Source organism: Clupea harengus, chromosome 16 (genome assembly GCF_900700415.2).
Source record: "Clupea harengus chromosome 16, Ch_v2.0.2, whole genome shotgun sequence".
In the NCBI taxonomy this organism is placed as follows: Eukaryota; Metazoa; Chordata; class Actinopteri; order Clupeiformes; family Clupeidae; genus Clupea; species Clupea harengus.
In genome coordinates this window covers 22,186,121-22,205,358 of record NC_045167.1, presented here as the reverse complement: position 1 = coordinate 22,205,358, position 19,238 = coordinate 22,186,121, and the positions used below count along the sequence as shown (strand labels likewise).

The window sequence follows — 19,238 nt, the reverse complement described above, 5'->3', positions numbered from 1 at the left end:
AACCCACTGGCACCACATGATGTCCTCCTCACACACACATGATGTCCTCCTCACACACACATGATGTCCTCCTCACACACACATGATGTCCTCCTCACACACACACACATGTCCGTGGAGCGGCATCACATGCAGCGAGTAAACGATCTCATAAAATATAATGACCCAGGGCTTTATGCTCGACTCATTAATAAATAAAATGACGCTCCGCAAGCTTCAACTACTTCAGCTCTTTCCCTGTCGTCTCTGCCCTTGGGCATTAATGATGGGAAAGGCAGGTCATGAGAATAAACACCCTCTTGGGCATCACACACACACACACACACACACACACACACACACACACACACACACACACACACACACACACACACACACACACACACACACACACACACACACACACACACACACACACACACACACACACACACACACACACACACACACACACACACACACGTCCCTAACCCTTACCCATATGAAACGCTCTGTCTGTTTCAGAGTTACAGAGGCTGCTTTTTACCTTAAAGGTGCAGTAGGTAGAGAGTAGTTCTGTGTTGTGAGATGGTGTCGCAATACCTTTACCATGTATATTTTCTTAATAAATTATTTTATTAATTTCATTTTATTCAGTACATGACAGACAAGGCAAGAACTGGCCATTTTCCTCATATTTATGCTTAACATTTTTAGTATTATAATTCTCAAATTACCATTAGTGACATTAAACTCAAAGCAACAGTACTGAATGCACTCAGATAAAGATATAATTACAATAATATGAAAATTAAAAAAGGGCAGGCCCTTTTGTCTCGTAATGAGATGTAACAACTATTAGTGTTGATATGGAGTTTAATTGCCCACAATAGTTTTTTTCATTAAAAAGCCACCGTAGGCCACTAAAACCACTTGTAGGCATACCCAGTCTAGCAACTCGACAGATGAATTTGACCGTTTTCTAACTGTGCAGGAAAAAATGACCACAAGTGGCAGTTCCACAGCGTGTTTCAGTCAAAAGAGGAAGAAGAGTATAAAAGGTGTATCCTCAATCCTGAAACCCGAAACCTGTCAACAATCACTCTGAAAGGAGTCTGGCTTCCTCTCATTGCAATACAACAGGAACTAATGCTGTCTTGAGCATCTGAACTGCTGTGCTTTTGACTTCATATCTACAAATGTGATTGTCACTCTCATTGGTGTGGTCCGTCGGCTGAGGCCTTTTGGTCGGACTGGCTCCCAGCCTGTGATTGGCTCTCTTCCTCCTCCCCCTCCTTCCTATGGTTTGACTGGAACTTGGTGATGAATTCGGTGCTGGTAAGAGCCCGGTCCTGTTTGGGGCAGCTGATCTTTGCGGGAGGACGGTGGTCTATCCGGTCTGTGGGTAAAACACCAGCAGGAAGAATGAACATTTCAAAGGTAATTAGCACGTATTGATGAATGCTTGGCATGGTGCCTGTGACCACTAGGGAAACAATGATGAGAAGATGGATCAAAGAACACAAGTGGGAATTTGTGGGCAACTGATCTCTTTCTCTCTTGTTCTCCTTTGTGTATGTGTATGTCTGTGTGTGTGTGTGTGTTTGTGTGTTTGTGCGTGTCTGTGTGCACACGTGTGTGTGTGTGTGTGTGTGTGTGTCTGTGTGCACACGTGTGTGTGTGTGTGTGTGTGTGTGTGTGTGTCTGTCTGTGTGTGTGTGTGTGTGTGTGTGTTTGTGTTTACATGTGTGCGTACCTCCAGGTGTGATAGGTGTCATGAGGCGGTTAAACTGGACGTTCCACTGCTTCAGATCACGCTGACCATCCAGTAATTTTGCTTTCTGCACAACCAGAGAGTGTAAGAAAATTATTCAGATTTTGGAGCGAGCAGCATAGGTTGGTTTGTAGTTTGTAGCACATGTCGCTGCGCCAAACTACAGGCTTTTTGGGGATGTCTTAGGGCAGTCTTTCTTCCCTAAAGGAGGATTTATCATCTGTAGCGTGACAAAGACGGACTAAAAGAATACAAACACTCCCTATCTAACGTCTCTACCACTGTCATCACCTCTAGATGGCGCTGTTGTCTCTCTCCCGTCTTCTTCTTCTCTGGTAGGCGGGGGAGCTCCTGAGGTGCTTGGTCTGGTGTGGAGGCCATCGGAGAGAGAATGGGAGGATCTGCAGTATGGGGTTGGGAGCCGCCCTCGGGTGGAGGAGTCAGGCTGGAGACAGTGGAGGAGGAGGCCTGCTCCTCGACCGCAGGCTGTTGGCTCTCCTCCTGCTCCTCCTCCTCCTTTTCTTTGAGTGCGCTGCTGTCTGTGTTCTTGTGGACGCTCAGTAACTGCTCAACTTTCTGCTGTTCCTCCTCTAACCGTCTGAAGGAAGAAAATTACAGTATTATGTTCTCTATGCTAACGATAACATAACTGCTAACGATAACACTTGATGTAGTGTGAGTATAACTTAACAACTATATTATAATTAGTAATTAATTACCATATCATTATTCTAACTAATTTAAGTGTTTGTGTCTCTCTGTGTCTGTGTGTGTGTCTGTGTGTGTGTGTGTGTGTGTGTGTGTGTGTGTGTGTGTGTATGTGTGTGTGTGTGTGTTAGCTGTCAGACCTTTCCAGGTCTTTCCGTTTGGTCTCCTCCTCTAGGCGAGCCAGTATCTGGTCATTGAGAGACTTCTCTAGTTTCTCCTGAGTCAACACCAGCCCTTCGATCCTCTCCTTGCACTGCGTTGCCTCCTGCTCCATTTGGGCTATTTGGGCCACCATACACGCTTTTTCCTGTGAAAACCACAGAGAGAAAATAATGCACCTCTCGCCCACTTTCTATGTTTGCCATAAACAGACACACACACACACACACACAGACACACACTATCTACTCTCACCTTGTTAACCACTTCCAGCTGTCTCTCCAGTTGTCTTTGAAGCTCCAGCTGTTGCTCTTTCTCCTGCTGCTCCTTCTCTTTCCGTTGTTTGTCCACGTCCTTCTGGTGCTGTGTCACAGGCACACACACACACACACACACACACACACACACACACACACACACACACACACACACACACACACACACACACACACACACACACACACACACACACACACACACAGAGAGAGAGAGAGAGAGCATGAAGATTAAAAATAGGCATAGGCATCTTTTCTCCTCTAAATCTGGGTTTGTGTCTGGATTTGTAACTTGATGTCCTACTTGAAGTCCTGTCTGTTTGACATTGTTTATCTATTGTGACATCTATTGGATCACGTTTTTCTCCTGTTCTCCGGCCGGTTCTAAAACAGGATCATGTTTTTCTCCTGTTCTCCGGCCTGTTCTAAAACAGTGGTTCCTAAAGTGTGGGGTGTGCCCCCTGGAGGGGGTGTGTGGAGTTACAGCAAGGGAGTTGCGGGTTAAGGGCGAAAAAAATGGAACGAGAAACTTAAACAGCCAACTACTGGTCAAATGAAGTATGGTAGTAGATGGTAGTAGCCTGTAACTAACCAATTTGGTTAACCTAACTAACCTTATCTGTTTTTAGATAATACGGCCAGGGCCTACCATTTAGCCTATATTTTTAGAAGAGATAACTGGCCTAATTATCAATGCAACAGACATGTGTCTAACACAAACCGATCTTAAGAATGGAACGATACATTATAAAACCGCAATTGATTCAACCAGTATTATTTTAAACAAGAGCTCTGTTAAAATAAAATAATGTTTAACCGCTAAAATATTTAAGTTTAACTGATTGATTAAATTAATTTGAAAATGTGCAAAAAATTTAAATCTCATTGTCAAAGGGGGACCTGCCATGAAAAACTCACTGTTCTCAATCAAGACTTAGACTTGTCACCTGCACAGTGTCTCTTGTGTGATTCCCTGAGGTAGACCTGATCATTTTGATGAACTAAATCTTCTGTCTTTACATGGTGAGTCTCTTAGCTGGCTGAGTGATGGACCTGATCTAGTTCATAGAGGAGAGTCTCTCCTTTATAGAGTCTCTTACCTGGATGATGCTGTCTATCTCCTGCTGGAGGTCCTGGCTTTGCTCTTGAGCGACCGGCTCCTCAGTCTGGCTGCTGCTCCTGCTCCTGCTCTCCCTCTGGTCTCGTCTGCGCAGCTTCAGCTCCTGGTGGAGGGAAGTCTTGCCCTCCTGCGTAAGCTTCAGGGCAGTCTGGTTCGCTGGCGTACAGGAGCACAGGAGTAGAGCCAAGATGGCGGACAAAATCACAAAATGGAGGATAATGTTATTGTGGTGGTGTCATTTGAATGGTATTTGGTATCTGTCTGACAGACAGACAGGCATACAGACAGACAGATGGTGCAAAGCAGTCTGGGTCGCTGAGGTACAAGAGCATGGAGCAAGAAACAGAGAGAAGGCTGTAGAAGAACAGAGCAGAGCCAAGATGGAGGACAGAATCACATAGGTGTGTCATGTGCAATGGTGTGGTCAATGGTAATTGTTAAAAAGGTAGGAATAGAAAAATACCATATCTTCCAAAAGCAGACAGGCTTACACACACACACACACACACACACACACACACACATGTACACACAGGACACACACCTTGTATCCACTCTACCCGCTGTTTCAGGTCTGAGGCACTCATTTCATATGTTCTTCCTGGAGTTTTGACACAAAACAGGCAGCGTTTCCCCTCCTTATCAGCAATGGTCTGAGAGAGAAAGAGAGAGAGAGAGAGAGAGAGAGCGAGGGAGATGGAGAGGAAGAGAGGGAGAGAGCGAGGGAGAGGGAGAGAGAGAGAGAGAGACAGACAGAGAGGGAGAGAGAGAGAGAGCGAGGGAGAGGGAGAGGGAGAGGGAGAGAGAGAGAAAGGGAGAGGGAGCAAGGGAGAGAGAGAGAGACCCGGATAGAGAGAGAAAGGATGATAATAGGTATAATGATGTGAGAAAAAAACATGACTTTTTGTGGTCTATACACCCATTTGAAAGGAATCTAGAATAGAATGCCGTTATTGTCCTGGCACAGTAGTGTACAACGACATGTGAGTCCTAAAACAGTGCATTTAACATTTCATACACACACACACACTCGCCCCCACACACACACATGCACACACTCCCCCCCCCCCCCCCCACACACACACACACACACACATGCACACACTCGCCCCCACACACACACACATGCACACACTCGCCCCCACACACACACACATGCACACACTCGCCCCCACACACACACACATGCACACACCCACCCCCCCACACACACACATGCACACACTCACCCCCACACACTAGCACACACTCACCCCCCACACACACACCCCCACACACATGCACACACTCGTCCCCACACACACACATGCACACACTCACCCCCCACACACATGCACACACTCACCCCCACACACACACACATGCACACACTCACCCCCCCACACACACGCACACACTCACATGGTGGTGCACACATAGTCACGCATACATGAAAACGCTGTGCAATATCATGTGCACACACCTGCCCTTACGGGTAGTAATAATAAAAAGAGAAAAGTATAATAAATCTTAAGAATATCGATCCAATATAATCCAGCTAATCTGCTGTACCTCCACCACACAACTCTGGTCCAGTGAGATCTCCCCCTTCTTCTCCCGCAGGTCCTCCCCCACATAGTACTCCATCAGGCTGGGCTTCAACACGAACCATCGCTCCTGCCAGTTCTTCCGCAGGTGCCCCTTCTTCTGCATGTAACCCTGGGAGACGTAAACAACAACAACAAAGGGTGCGTATGATGTCACATCCTCTACCCCTGTCCCCACTTGACATGAATGATGGAAATTGGTTTTGGGCTTGATAGCTATGGAAAGATATTAGGAACGTTTTAAGAGAGCTTTTAATAGAGAACCTTTTACTAGGAGTCCTTTGTCCTTTCTATATTGGTTCTCAAATGAGGCACATATTTATGTGCAATATGCACCTCATTTGAGAACCAGTGAAGAACCCATGAAGTCAACCTACCACTGAGACTGTGCGTTTTGTGCGTATTCACTGGAGGGAGTTATCTTGATGCTTTACCAGACCTCTGGTTGTTACAACACTGTCGCTGGCTGATTCATGCATGATGCAACTTCCACTTTATCTACTCTGGTTGTGATCAAATCTGGTCTGTGATGCCTCCAAGATAAACAAGAAATTCAAGTCACTTTGTGCCAAGGTTGCAAGTCTGAGGACAACCACAGACCTTCTCACTTAAGAACACTTTTGACCTGGCAACAGCAGAATTGCATTCACAAGGAGTGTGTATTTCAACTGAAGCTCATTAATTGGGCTAATTCTATTCACCATAAAAGGAAAAAAGGTTACTGAATCTTATCTGAGGACATTTGATCATTAAAACTATGTGAGAAACTGAAAGCTTGGTTATCTTTAACTGAGAATACGGTGGTACAGCCCCTGTGAAATCACTGGCATGACCAATGCCTGGCTCTGGGTAAAACTGTCTGTGGGAGTACCTACACTCTAGAGGAAGCAGTTGTACTACTTTGTTGAGTAAATAGCATAACTGACCCTAGGTTCTGATAAAACTACTTTGTTGAATAAATAGCATAACTGACCCTAGGGCTGATAAAACTACTTTGTTGAGTAAATAGCATAACTGGTGTTAGGTTCTGGTAAAACTACTTTGATGAGTAAATAGTATAACTGACCCTAGGCTCTGTAAAGGGTAGTGAGGATGCCGCTATACAGTTCAGGGAACTCAGTGATATAACTAATGTTCTGGGACAGATTTAGGAGGACCTACCTTCTTGAGGACATTGTGGTACATCTCCATGAAGACCTCGTCGAGAGCCAGGCTGAAGGTCTCCATGCAGTCTGTCCTCATGAGATGCCCCGTGTCCATGAACTCCAGGAACTCCCACACTGACATGCCCTCCTGCACAGATGCATCCTGGGATAGCAGGTCCTCCAGGGGGTTGCCATCCCAGTCCACATTCATCGCCGTGGATATTTTCTTCAGCAGATACTCAACCTGTCCAACAGAGTGTTTATAAGCACTGAATTAGATTCAACAATATTGTCATTGTGCAGATTACTGCAGGTAGAGAAAATGAAATACAGTATACATTTTAGATTAAAATTTTGGCACCAGCTACGGAATTCCGTACCAATAGTTTGATTATTATCAGTCCAGAATGTTTTTCCATACCAATAGTATATTTACTGTTGCCACGGACGAATTTTCCACAGATTTATTTCCATATGGTTTATTCCCATGACTAGTCAACTACAAGCAATACAGAATGCAGCAGCGAGTCCTCACTAAAACCAGACGGATAGCGCACATCACACCAGTATTCAAATCACTGCACTGGTTACCTGTTAGTTTCAGAATAGATTTCAAGATTCTCTTACTAGTCTATAAATCACTCCATAGTCATGCACCTGAATATATAACAGACATGCTCTCAAGGTACACACCCAGTAGATCCCTGAGGTCCTCTGGCACTGAACTCCTAACAGTTCCAAAAGCCAGGACAAAGAGACATGGAAAAGCAGCTTTTAGTTTCTATGCACCCAGCCTTTGGAATACTCTGCCAGAATACCTAAGAATGGCTGAAACGGTGGAAACCTTTAAACATGCACTTAACACAGAATTCTCTACCAATAGTGCCAATCTCATCGCCACGGAATTCTGTACCAATAGTGCCAATCTCATTGCAAATTACTTCTGTACGTATTTTACATTTACATTTTTGCAAAATAGAATACAATGTCAGAGTTCTGTGTCATATGTTCTGTGCCATATTTGAAGACAAAATGTATGCATTTATTGATAAAATAATATTACTACTTTAAAAAAAAAAAAAAACATTGCATACAAAGCAATTATCAGTTACAAATGAAGGGAGTAAGTCGGTAAGTGTGGTTACAAGCAAGATTTGCAACATATTTTGCACAAAAATTGTGGTATAGATAACACCAGGGGTGTGTGCGTTCGTGTGTGTGTGTGTGTGTGTGTGTGTGTGTGTGTGTGTGTGTGTGTGTGTGTGTGTGTGTGAGTGTGTCTTGTGCACAGGAAACTAAAAGTTAAGCAATCATCTTCTATAATGTAGATGCAGATCTATGTTTCTCTCCAGAGTCAGTCAGACTATTTCGTTATTTTATGGCTTTCTTTTTCTGCCACTTCCATCCTCTTCCTCTTTTCACTCTTTTTAATGCATAGCATATTCTCCTCATCTTTATTTCTCCTTTTTTTTCTGTTTATTCTCCACCTATAAATCTCTCTCCATATTTGTTCCCATCCTTTCCAGTGTATGGACGCACATTTTATTTTCCTCTTTTCTCCCTCACTTCCTCTTTGTGTCACACACACCTTAGTGGGAAAAGGCATGCTGGGAGGTGGGCCTCAATGAAGTGTATGGCTTAGTATGTCTTAGTATGTGTCCCAATGTGTCCCAATCAAGTCAGTTCAAGGGTTAAAGTAGCTATCTTCACCAATCAGAACGTCCCACAAGATGACCTGAGAGTTTGCCCCAAGTCCAGACTAAACAAAACTCTTGCAGAATTGGAATAGTGGAACAGACCCGATGTATCTTTACACACTAGCTTTAGACACTATGCATCTTTACACACTAGCTTTAGACACTATGCATCTTTACACACTAGCTTTAGACACTATACATCTTTACACACTAGCTTTAGACACTATACATCTTTACACACTAGACCCTATGCATCTTTACACACTAGACCCTATGCATCTTTACACACTAGCTTTAGACACTATGCATCTTTACACACTAGCTTTAGACACTAGGTTTAGACACTATGCATCTTTACACACTAGCTTACACACTAGCTTCAGACACTATGTATCTTTACACACTAGCATCTTGAAGGCCCAGTCACACCATGACGTTCTGGTCAACGTTCACTGAACTTTCTAATCGTTCAATTTCGAGCGTTCTAGGGCGATGTGGACACATCTGGCGTGTTACTAACGAAATAATTGCGTAGGACTGACACACGACTAGCGTGGGACTGACGCATGAGGAGTGTGTAACACCGACCAAGTGATGTGTCACTGGTCCGCGACAAACGTGTACTGACGTGTCACTCCAGCACGACAAACGATAAGTCAACCTTAGAAGAGCGTGTTAAGAGTGTAATTTACGTGTGAATAATGACAGAAAAGTGTTTTGCTAGCGTGTGGGTTTTATGGTCAAACGGGTATAAAACGCTGGAAAATCATAGTGGATTCAGTTGATCTGAACAGTGAACATCATGCCGCCAAGACCACGAAAAGGTGTGAGGGGGGCTTCTGCTACTAGCGCTGCTGCAAGTAAGAAGATGATAAATGCTGCTGAAAGTAAGAAGAATACAAAGCCTCTTTCACTAGCAATGTCTTCGGACGAAGATTTACTGTTATTATTACTGTGATTTACGAAATAGCGGGCGTTATTCCTGGGGTTTTATGTTATTAAAATAAATTATTTAAATTTGACACTGAATTTGTGTTTCTCAATGTTTATTATTAGAAAACATCAACACATCCACACACATTGTCCATGTCACAAGAGTCTTCATATTATATCCATCTGCCATGGAACAGCACCAGCTATAACAGTGCTCAGCTATGTTCAAGTTCAGTAGGCTACATCTACTTCATGCTGGCTCAAGCAAGCATATACCCTCCACTCCGCTTTTCGCTAGATTATGCAATGACCTTGCATGACATGATAGCATTGAATATGTAGATGTATAGTGCACAGAATAACGTTTGCAATGATGTAAGTTGCGTTTGTTGATCACGTATGGTTAATAACATATTAATTGTAGAAGGGACATGATAAAATCAAGATCTTCCCTTGGTGAAAAAACTTTCGCCGATATCTTCCTACGAGAGATGGGTTATGTGCTCAAATTTCCCTGGATCAAAGAGGCCGTTAGTAGGCATATCCAAACTAAAAATCACGTCTTAGGATTGCTGCGCGCATAAGTTATTTCGGGTGCATCAACTGTAGGTACTCAGTCTACCCTACCCAACGACTGACTATGATAGCCAAACGCGAGCAAAGTTAATAAAACGTTCCACGAAAGTTCTCCAGCGTTTAAATAAAACGTTGAAGAACGCTGATCTCCATGAGAACTTTTGTGCATGTTCAAAACTTTTTTTTTGGACCAGCGTTCTCCTCCGATCACCGACGATTACAGCGTTCACCAGCTTTCACACAAAGCTCTTTTGGCGCAATTCCAGCGACCATGGACGATTACCAACGTTTCCTCTAACATCATAGAACATTGACCAGAACGTCATGGTGTGACGGGGCCTTTAGACCCTATGCATCTTTACACACTAGCTTTAGACCCTATGCATCTTTACACACTAGCTTTACACACTAGCTTTAGACACTATGCATCTTTACACACTAGCTTTAGACACTATGCATCTTTACACACTAGCTTTAGACACTATGCATCTTTACACACTAGCTTACACACTAGCTTTAGACACTATGCATCTTTACACACTAGCTTTAGACACTAGCTTTAGACCCTATGTATCTTTACACACTAGCTTACACACTAGCTTTAGACACTATGTATCTTTACACACTAGCTTTAGACACTATGCATCTTTACACACTAGCTTTAGACACTATGCATCTTTACACACTATGTATCTTTACACACTAGCTTACACACTAGCTTTAGACACTATGCATCTTTACACACTAGCTTTAGACACTATGCATCTTTACACACTAGCTTTAGACCCTATGCATCTTTACACACTAGCATCTTTACACACTAGCTTTAGACACTATGCATCTTTACACACTAGCTTTAGACCCTATGCATCTTTACACACTAGACCCTATGCATCTTTACACACTAGCATCTTTACACACTAGCTTTAGACACTATGCATCTTTACACACTAGCTTTACACACTATGTATCTTTACACACTAGCTTACACACTAGACCATATGCATCTTTACACACTAGCTATATACCCTATGCATCTTTACACACTAGCTTTACACACTAGCTTTAGACACTATGCATCTTTACACACTAGCTTTAGACCCTATGCATCTTTACACACTAGCTTTACACACTATGCATCTTTACACACTAGCTTTACACACTATGCATCTTTACACACTAGCATCTTTAGACCCTATGCATCTTTACACACTAGCTTTACACACTATGTATCTTTACACACTAGCTTACACACTAGACCCTATGCACCTTTACACACTAGCTATATACCCTATGCATCTTTACACACTAGCTTTACACACTAGCTTTACACACTAGCTTTAGACACTATGCATCTTTACACACTAGCTTTAGACCCTATGCATCTTTACACACTAGCTTTACACACTATGCATCTTTACACACTAGCTTTACACACTATGCATATTTACACACTAGCTTTACACACTATGCATCTTTACACACTAGCATCTTTAGACCCTATGCATCTTTACACACTAGCTTTACACACTAGCTTTAGACCCTTTGCATCTTTACACACTAGCTTTAGACACTATGCATCTTTACACACTAGCTTTAGACACTATGCATCTTTACACACTAGACCCAATGCATCTTTACACACTAGACACTATGCATCTTTACACACTAGCTTTAGACACTATGCATCTTTACACACTAGCTTTAGACCCTATGCATCTTTACACACTAGCTTTGGTTTCCATCTGTTTTTTTCCCCCTCCTATAGCTTTTTGTCTCTCTTCTTCTCTCTCTCTCTTTCCTTCCCTCTCTTTCTCTCTCTTTCTCTCTCCTTCCTTCTATCTCCCTTTTCCCTAACCCCATCTTCATCACCAATGCTTCATCCCTCTCTCTCTCATTCTTTCTCTCTCCCTCTCTCTCTCATTCTCTCTCTCTCTCATTCTCTCGCTCTCATTCTCTCTCTCATTTTCTCTCTCTCTCTCTCTCTCTCTCTCTCTCTCTCTGACAGTCACCTCTTGCGGGATCATGACGAGAGGATAGTGGTCCTCGGACAGCAGGTTGAACAGACAGAAGAGCTTGAAGCTGTTCTTCCCGGAGCAGAGGCCTTTCTCCACTGAGGGCTTGTACTTCTTCTTGGAGGTCATCATCCAGCACAGCTCGTCAAACATCTCCTTGTTGAAGGTCCCCTCCTGGGCCTAAACCAGCACAGTTACACACAGAAATGTAATATTGTAATACTGTCAGATGATTTACACTAGGGTGTGTGTGGTTAGATAGGGCAAAAACTGCTGGGGTAAAAACAGGTGTGGGGGCAAAACTGTTACTTAACACCAAAAATGTATGACAACATGAATCTGGGTTGATTCGCTTGCCTTGTGGAGATGTACACACAAAGAGGGTCAAACTAAGCAACTGAGTGTACGTTGTTTCCTCGCCACTGTCTTTGTTGTTCTTAGTTATGGTTATGGTTATAGTTATGACTATGGTTGCAGTTTTTGTAAATAACTCACATTGATACATACATGTATTTGTATAGGTATAAGTCAAACCAAATCCTATTAAACAGACAAAAAAAGAATGCATCTGTGAGGAATAAGTCATGGGAATAAGAATATGGCACCCAATGTGTTTCTGTGGTATTCGGCAGGTTATGATGCATTAGGTCTCATGTCCATCTTGGTAACAAAAAGGGCAGAGTGAAACCTTTGGACTTCTCTATCTCCAGATACGTGGAATTTAAAGTGTGTGTGGATGGCTGGGTGTGGTCGGTCACCTTTGCCAGGATGTAGTTGTTGAGGTAAGGCATGTAGCCGTGGTTGGAGACGGGGCCGCTGTCATCGTCCTGGAAATGCTTCTCCAGCGTCACAGCGTCATGGGGGATGTTCAGAACAGTGTAAAGGTTGTGAGAGAGGACCTGTAATATACACACATGTATGCACACACACACACACACACACAAATAAATAAACACTTATTTGCACAAGTACACAGATATACGCAAACATACACACAAACACTTATTTGCAAAAGTACACAGATATACGCAAACATACACACAAACACTTATTTGCAAAAGTACACAGATATACACGAACACACACACACACTTAGAAACACACTACAAACAGCATGGGTTTATCTCTATATATCAAAAATGTATGTTGAAATCAAAATGTGTCAGCCTTGAGACGGTGTTTTTTTCTTCACACAAGCATGTCTGGACACTTGCATGTCAGAGCTGGGTCTTATAGCCAAAGGGCCCACAGTGGGCATGTCTCAACAGGACAGACTGAGGAGAGCAGGAGAAACAGTGTGTGATTGTGTGATTGTGTGTGTGTGTGTGTGTGTGTGCGATGGGGGGATCAAATATCGGCTATGTTGGAAGTTAAGCATTGACCACACAATGCCTACTTCTACATTTCAACTGATATGGCAGAGATACCCTGTGTAAAGGTGTAAACACATACTGAACTGATTAGCTTTCGCTCTACAGCCCCTCCCTCTCGCTTGCATTCTGTTTGTGTCATATGTGCTGAGTGTATATTTTGCTTATGCTCAACTTCATTTCTGGATCTGTTGGTTCCCCGTGGTCATCTCTGGGTAACCACAAAACGTTTCAAAAGCGACAACAACAGTTTAGAGAAAAGCCTAAGTGTATACAACATACTGAAAATTGCCCAGGGTGCTTGTCCTCTAAAAACTGGTACACTGTGATAACACCACAAAATCACGCCAATGACGTGGACTGAAAGTGATGCTGGATCCAGGCTTTTACAAAGCATGTTGACATTTCTGCAACAAATGCTAACGCCTGCTCATGACCGCTACAGATTTATCAGGCGAAGAAACTTTGCACAAATGCTGACCACATTCTTTCCATTCTTTTCAGCCTGACTCACCTTTAGCTGAGACTTAGAAACTTTTCCGCAGTGCTCGGCGTCTAAAGAAGTGAACGCGTACCAGATAGACTTCAGAAGCTCGGACTTAAAATCCATGATGGCAAAAGACAAGGAGAAGCTTATATTACATGCTTTAACTCACATACGATAAACTGCGCATAACACACGATGGATACGGAATGCTCACTAGACTAGATGACCGTCCGACAGAAAGAAAGGGGCGGAGAAGTATACAGCTGACTGTGCGTACAACACTTCACACACACACTGAAAAAGCGGAAAACGGAGAGGAGGGAGATCACGCTGTCGAGTGCACACAGGGTGGGTGTCACTGAGTGTCTCGTATAAAGTTCCCACGGCCTCTTCAAAGCATAGTAAAATATGTAGGTGCTAGCTTTAAACTTAGCTTAACTAAGAAATACACTTATTTTACATGAGTGTCAAGTTAACATAATGTCAAGTCAGTGAAGTATGCTTCAGTATGTTAGAGGTAAATTCCCACCAGCGTACTTTAAAACACATCTTTATAGTACACTACTACAGTGCATAGTACACTGCCTCATTATGTGACAGTAAAATAAAGCATGCCTCATTCTGTTTGTGTACTACAGAATAACACAGAAAGTGTATTCCTTTGTACACTGAATTACAACTTCTTGAAAACATAAAAGTGTATGTTTAGGGCCCGTTGGTATGAACCTAATACAGTCACAGAAACATGATGACTCTGACAGCTGATGGCGTCCTAAAACGACCAGGTCCATCAGGCGAAACAAACAGTGGTGTTGATCTATATAGTGAATAGGAGGGTCAGTTCATGTCAGGATAGCATCTCAGTAACACTCATTTTTCATTAGAATGCAGAGGTCAGAAAGACCACTGTGCAGCATAATGATCACTGAGTCTTGATTAATAAATCATTTTAAAGCTGTGGAGTCACCGGGGTGTCTAAGTAGCCATCTTGCAGCAGCAGGATAGCCTGCCACAACTTAACAAAGTGTTTATCCTGAGAGCAAAATCAGAACATTATAGGCACTTCTAGGTTCTTACCATAACAAAACATCCCTACAGCCTGCATATTCAAAACTCAGTGCCTCCAGAGAGATTCTGAATGACTTACTTACTAGAAGAAAACAAACAAAGGGCTGCAGTGTAATGACAATGGAGAAGGCGTGCAAAGGTGTTGAGGAGTGGCCCACTCCTGCTCTTGCCTTAGGCCCTAAAATCAACAGTTGCAAAAAACAAACAAACAAAAAAACAAGCCACTCTATGTTGACTTGGCACATTGATTCAGGTTTTAAGAGATGATGATCAAAATATATCATGGGGTATCAAAACTACATGAAAGTAAACAAATATTAATATAACCTAAGTGAACGCACATTGTTAATCATACATTTCTGCAGCAGACTTGGAATCCGGTCATAGCTCCAAATTGCCTCTAGGTGGTGACAGTGCTCAGGGATATGCTAGCACGTCCAGAAAACGTGACAAAATAGATTGAAAGAAGCAGTGCATTTATTTCTGTTAAATCCAAATTAATTAAAAATGTTATATGATTGCACAATGTCAATATACGCAGTCATGCACACATATAGATATCTATCCCCCCCCCCCCCCCCCTCTGACACACACACACACACACACACACACACACACACACACACACACACACACACACACACACACACACAAACACACACACACACTGAAATGCCAACATCTACAAAACTATCCAAACTGCTTTCACTACCTATTATAAGTGGAGCACATGTGACTGTGTACCAGGAGCATGTATCACTGACAAACAGTTCTTGCTTTGGTCATCTTTGAGTTGGTGTGTGTGTGACCACAGCGATAATGTGTGTCAGTGGCAGGAATATGGGCGTATTTGTGGGTGTTACTCACAGTTCTGAACACTCTGTGAAAATCAGAGAACATGCTCAATCAACACAGAGATGTTGTGCATTCCGGAGTGTTCCATAGCCCCATTGAACTGAATGATTCCGGAGTGTTCCAGAGCCCAGAGGAACTGAATGCACACAGACTTGGATATAAAATGATACATGTGACAGACCGCCAATCAGTCAGTGGTTCTCAAATCTCTGACACAAAGTTTCATACGCTATCACACACACACACACACACACACACACACACACACACACACACACACACACACACATACACACACACACACACACACACACACACACACATACACACATACACACATAGCACAGACACCAAAGCCCTCTACACACACACTTTCCCCTCTCTTTCACACTCACAACACCCCCTAACCCCCAACAAACACCAACACCCACATATTCTCACAATATGAAGGGAGTTCTGAGCGTAGACTGTCTGATGTCACTCCTGTACTCCCTCCTGTTTCCTCTGCCAGACACACACACACACACACACACACACACACACACACACACACACACACACACACACACACACACACACACACACACACAGACCTCCCATCACAGCCGCCACCACCGTTTATAAAACACTAAACGGAGGCACAACCAGATGTGTCCTCAGAGACAGACAGACAGAGAGAGAGAGAGGATATTTTCATAATACCATAGTCTAGAACGAGAACTACTAGTACAGAAGGACTGAAGTACTAGAACTGTTCGCATCGGAAGAGAGCCAGAGTGGGAGAACGAGAGAGAGAGAGAGAGAGAGAAAGAGAGAGAGAGAGAAAGAGAGAGAGGATGGATTAATAAATATCAGCATCCCTGTGTGCAGAAAAGAGAGACAGAGGATGTAAGAGAGAGAGAGGATGGATTCATAAATACTAAGATACCTAGGTCTTTGTTGGAGTTGTGGACATGTGCAATTAGTCTCCTGGGGTCCACACTTGACATCACTCTGTTTGAGAAAACTATTGCTAGAGGACACAGCCTGCTTCAAGAGACAGGTAAGTCATTTTTTTAACCTTTCTAAACATTGAGGCTGAATGTCATGATTTTGTGTTGATAACTGATGATGACAGGTTTAAAACAGTCAATGACAAACGATCCGTTGTTATCAGTAAGCAGAGGAACATATCGGAAGAGTTTGCAATCAAACAGTTCATTTTTTACCATGTGTTCATTAAAACGCAACTTTGGCTTTCCAGTCTAAACATAAAAACACCCACTCACTTTGAAGTATAATGCCCTCAGTATTTGGCTGTACACTGACTAGTATAAAATGGAAAAGGTGACCAGAGGACCAACGAGAAAAGAAAGGAAAGGACTGAAAAGAGAAGAGGAGAGGGACAGAGAGAGAGAGAGAGAGAGAGAGAGAGGAGCGGGACAGCGAGAGAGAGAGAGAGAGGAGAGGGACCGAACACCAGGATTGTGGCACATGGGTCAAGCCATGGCCATAAGACTAGAGGGAAGAGAGAGGGAAAGAAAGAGAGAGGGGCAAAGGAGATGAGAGATGAAAGTGTTATTTGGTTTTCAAGGCAGTTTGTTCAGATGAGTTCATGTCCATGTGTGCCGTGTGTGTGTGTGTGTGTGTGTGTGTGTGTGTGTGTGTGTGTGTGTGTGTGTGTGTGTGTGTGTGTGTGTGTTTCACAGAGACACTCATACACACTGGTGTACTTACAGTTGCAAAGTAGAGGACAAAGTAGTGTCAAAGTAGATGAGATCTTTGTGTACACTGTGGAAGTCAGAAAAGAGGATCTGAAGACTTTTTTTTACCCCACAAAGAAAATCAGTTCTGTCATGACCACTCCAGTACTCTAATGCTCTACTCTACTACTCTACTAAAGTGCTACATTTGATTTATTTTCTTTTTAAAAATAATTTTTGCTCAATGTTTATTTTCAATACAGGATTGCATAATAAATATATTATAACCTGATAGATGTGGGCAAACATTTCATGTTTGAATCAAAATGTGTGTGACAGCGAGATAACAGACCTGTTTTCAATGTTTTTTATTTATTCGTTATTTTTTCAAAAAGGAAAGAGCCCAAAAAGGAGACAAAATATACGATTCAAAAACAACAGAAAAGAAATTAGACTAACCTGAGTTCACATGTTTACTTGGTATCTCCGTATGTTTGTAACAAATACACTAAACCTCTAAATATAAGCATGTAATGAATGAGTTTCTTCCTTATTTCTATTCCTGTTCTTAAAGCATATGTTGCCGTTTTTTTTTCTTCTTGTTTGATGACAGACATATGTTATGGATCAGGAGGAGTCTGCTATGGATCCTCAGCTCCCGGAGAAGAGGTACTGCGTCTCCCGGCCGATCTACTCCACCCCGAGCTTTGAGGTGGACAGCGAGCGGCAGGAGCGCCAGGACAACAGCAGCCTGCGGCAGACGCTCACCAATTCCTCTGGGTGAGTTCTGCAGCTTCAACATCACTATAACATTACTTCAACATTACTATAACATTACTTCAACATTACTATAACATTACTTCAACATTACTATAACATTACTTCAACTTCATGATAACATTACTTCAACATTACTATAACATTACTTCAACTTCATGATAACATTACTTCAACATTGCTATAACATTACTTCAACTTTATAATGACAATACTTCAACTTTATGATAGCATTAGTCCATCAACAACACTCCAACATTACTCTGACATTACTTAAACATAATTTAAACTTTACTTTTGCGATTCGTCATCACCGCCTGAAGATTAGGCCTACTTTACCGCTACTTCAACACAATGGCAACATGAGCACAAGATCTTTGACATTACTTCAACGCCTCAGTGTTACCTCAATATTAAATAATAATTAATGATTATTTTGTTGCTCCTTTCACCAAAGGGAAATGTAGGTTTTTAAAGGGTCTGTATCTTGCAGATGTTCAAGCAAGAGCTCTCTCCAGATGCTAAAAAGATGTCTGCCAATCATCGACTGGCTCTCAAGATACCCAATTAAAGAATGGCTCCTGAATGATGTCATCTCTGGAGTAAGCACTGGATTGGTTTGCAGCTTACAGGGTAAGTGCTGGTTATCACTGTCTGGTAAGGAGCACGTGGATGATGTTAGGGTCAGTGTATTAGGCTGCACTTTCAAGTAGCCTGTGTAATTCTGTGTAATTAGGAATTAGAACAGTAAAGTTCTTGTTTAGCCTATGTTGTTACAAAATATACTTATGCTTAGGGTTAATTTTTTGCTAGTTATCAGAAAGTCAGTTTGTATGTACAGTAATAGGAGTATGTGTCACTCTGTGCTGACCGAGGCCCCCTGTTGGTGTCTCACAGGTATGGCATATGCTCTGCTGGTGTCAGTGGCTCCAGTATATGGACTGTACTCTGCTTTCTTCCCTATTCTCACCTATTTTCTGTTTGGGACATCCAGGCATATATCTGTGGGTAAGCTTCTCAAACACACACACA

At 42.6% G+C, this 19,238-nt stretch overlaps 2 protein-coding genes across 2 annotated transcripts in view; one reads left to right on the top strand and one right to left on the bottom strand.

Annotated features, from left to right (window-relative positions):
• Nucleotides 1-596: 596 nt before the first annotated feature.
• On the bottom strand, nucleotides 597-14,114 carry def6c (DEF6 guanine nucleotide exchange factor c). Its single transcript, XM_042710092.1, has 12 exons — nucleotides 13,852-14,114; nucleotides 12,726-12,866; nucleotides 11,965-12,147; nucleotides 6,763-6,990; nucleotides 5,567-5,713; nucleotides 4,560-4,668; nucleotides 3,996-4,171; nucleotides 2,876-2,983; nucleotides 2,602-2,768; nucleotides 2,045-2,351; nucleotides 1,736-1,820; nucleotides 597-1,378 (listed from the first exon to the last, which is right to left on the bottom strand). Exons 1-12 carry the CDS (start codon nucleotides 13,945-13,947, stop codon nucleotides 1,194-1,196), a joined length of 1,932 nt encoding a protein of 643 aa, XP_042566026.1. The 5' UTR covers nucleotides 13,948-14,114; the 3' UTR covers nucleotides 597-1,193.
• A 2,248-nt stretch (nucleotides 14,115-16,362) lies between these two features.
• slc26a4 (solute carrier family 26 member 4) overlaps nucleotides 16,363-19,238 on the top strand; it is a 14,122-nt gene continuing 11,246 nt past the window's right edge. The window contains exons 1-4 of the mRNA XM_012828053.3: nucleotides 16,363-16,789; nucleotides 18,043-18,209; nucleotides 18,700-18,839; nucleotides 19,104-19,214. Of these exons, the coding sequence (XP_012683507.2) occupies nucleotides 18,052-18,209; nucleotides 18,700-18,839; nucleotides 19,104-19,214 (409 nt within the window). The 5' untranslated portion in view covers nucleotides 16,363-16,789; nucleotides 18,043-18,051. The remainder of the gene's footprint in view (nucleotides 16,790-18,042; nucleotides 18,210-18,699; nucleotides 18,840-19,103; nucleotides 19,215-19,238) is intronic.

Bases quoted from the DNA above. Each gene is read 5' to 3' on its own strand.
- def6c (XM_042710092.1), bottom strand. From the start codon at position 13,947: ATGGATTTTAAGTCCGAGCTTCTGAAGTCTATCTGGTACGCGTTCACT. The intron at 5,714-6,762 runs GTAGGTCCTCCT...TACGTCTCCCAG, and splicing joins ACCACAATGTCCTCAAGAAG to GGTTACATGCAGAAGAAGGG. The intron at 2,769-2,875 runs GTGAGAGTAGAT...TGGTTTTCACAG, and splicing joins AGCTGGAAGTGGTTAACAAG to GAAAAAGCGTGTATGGTGGC.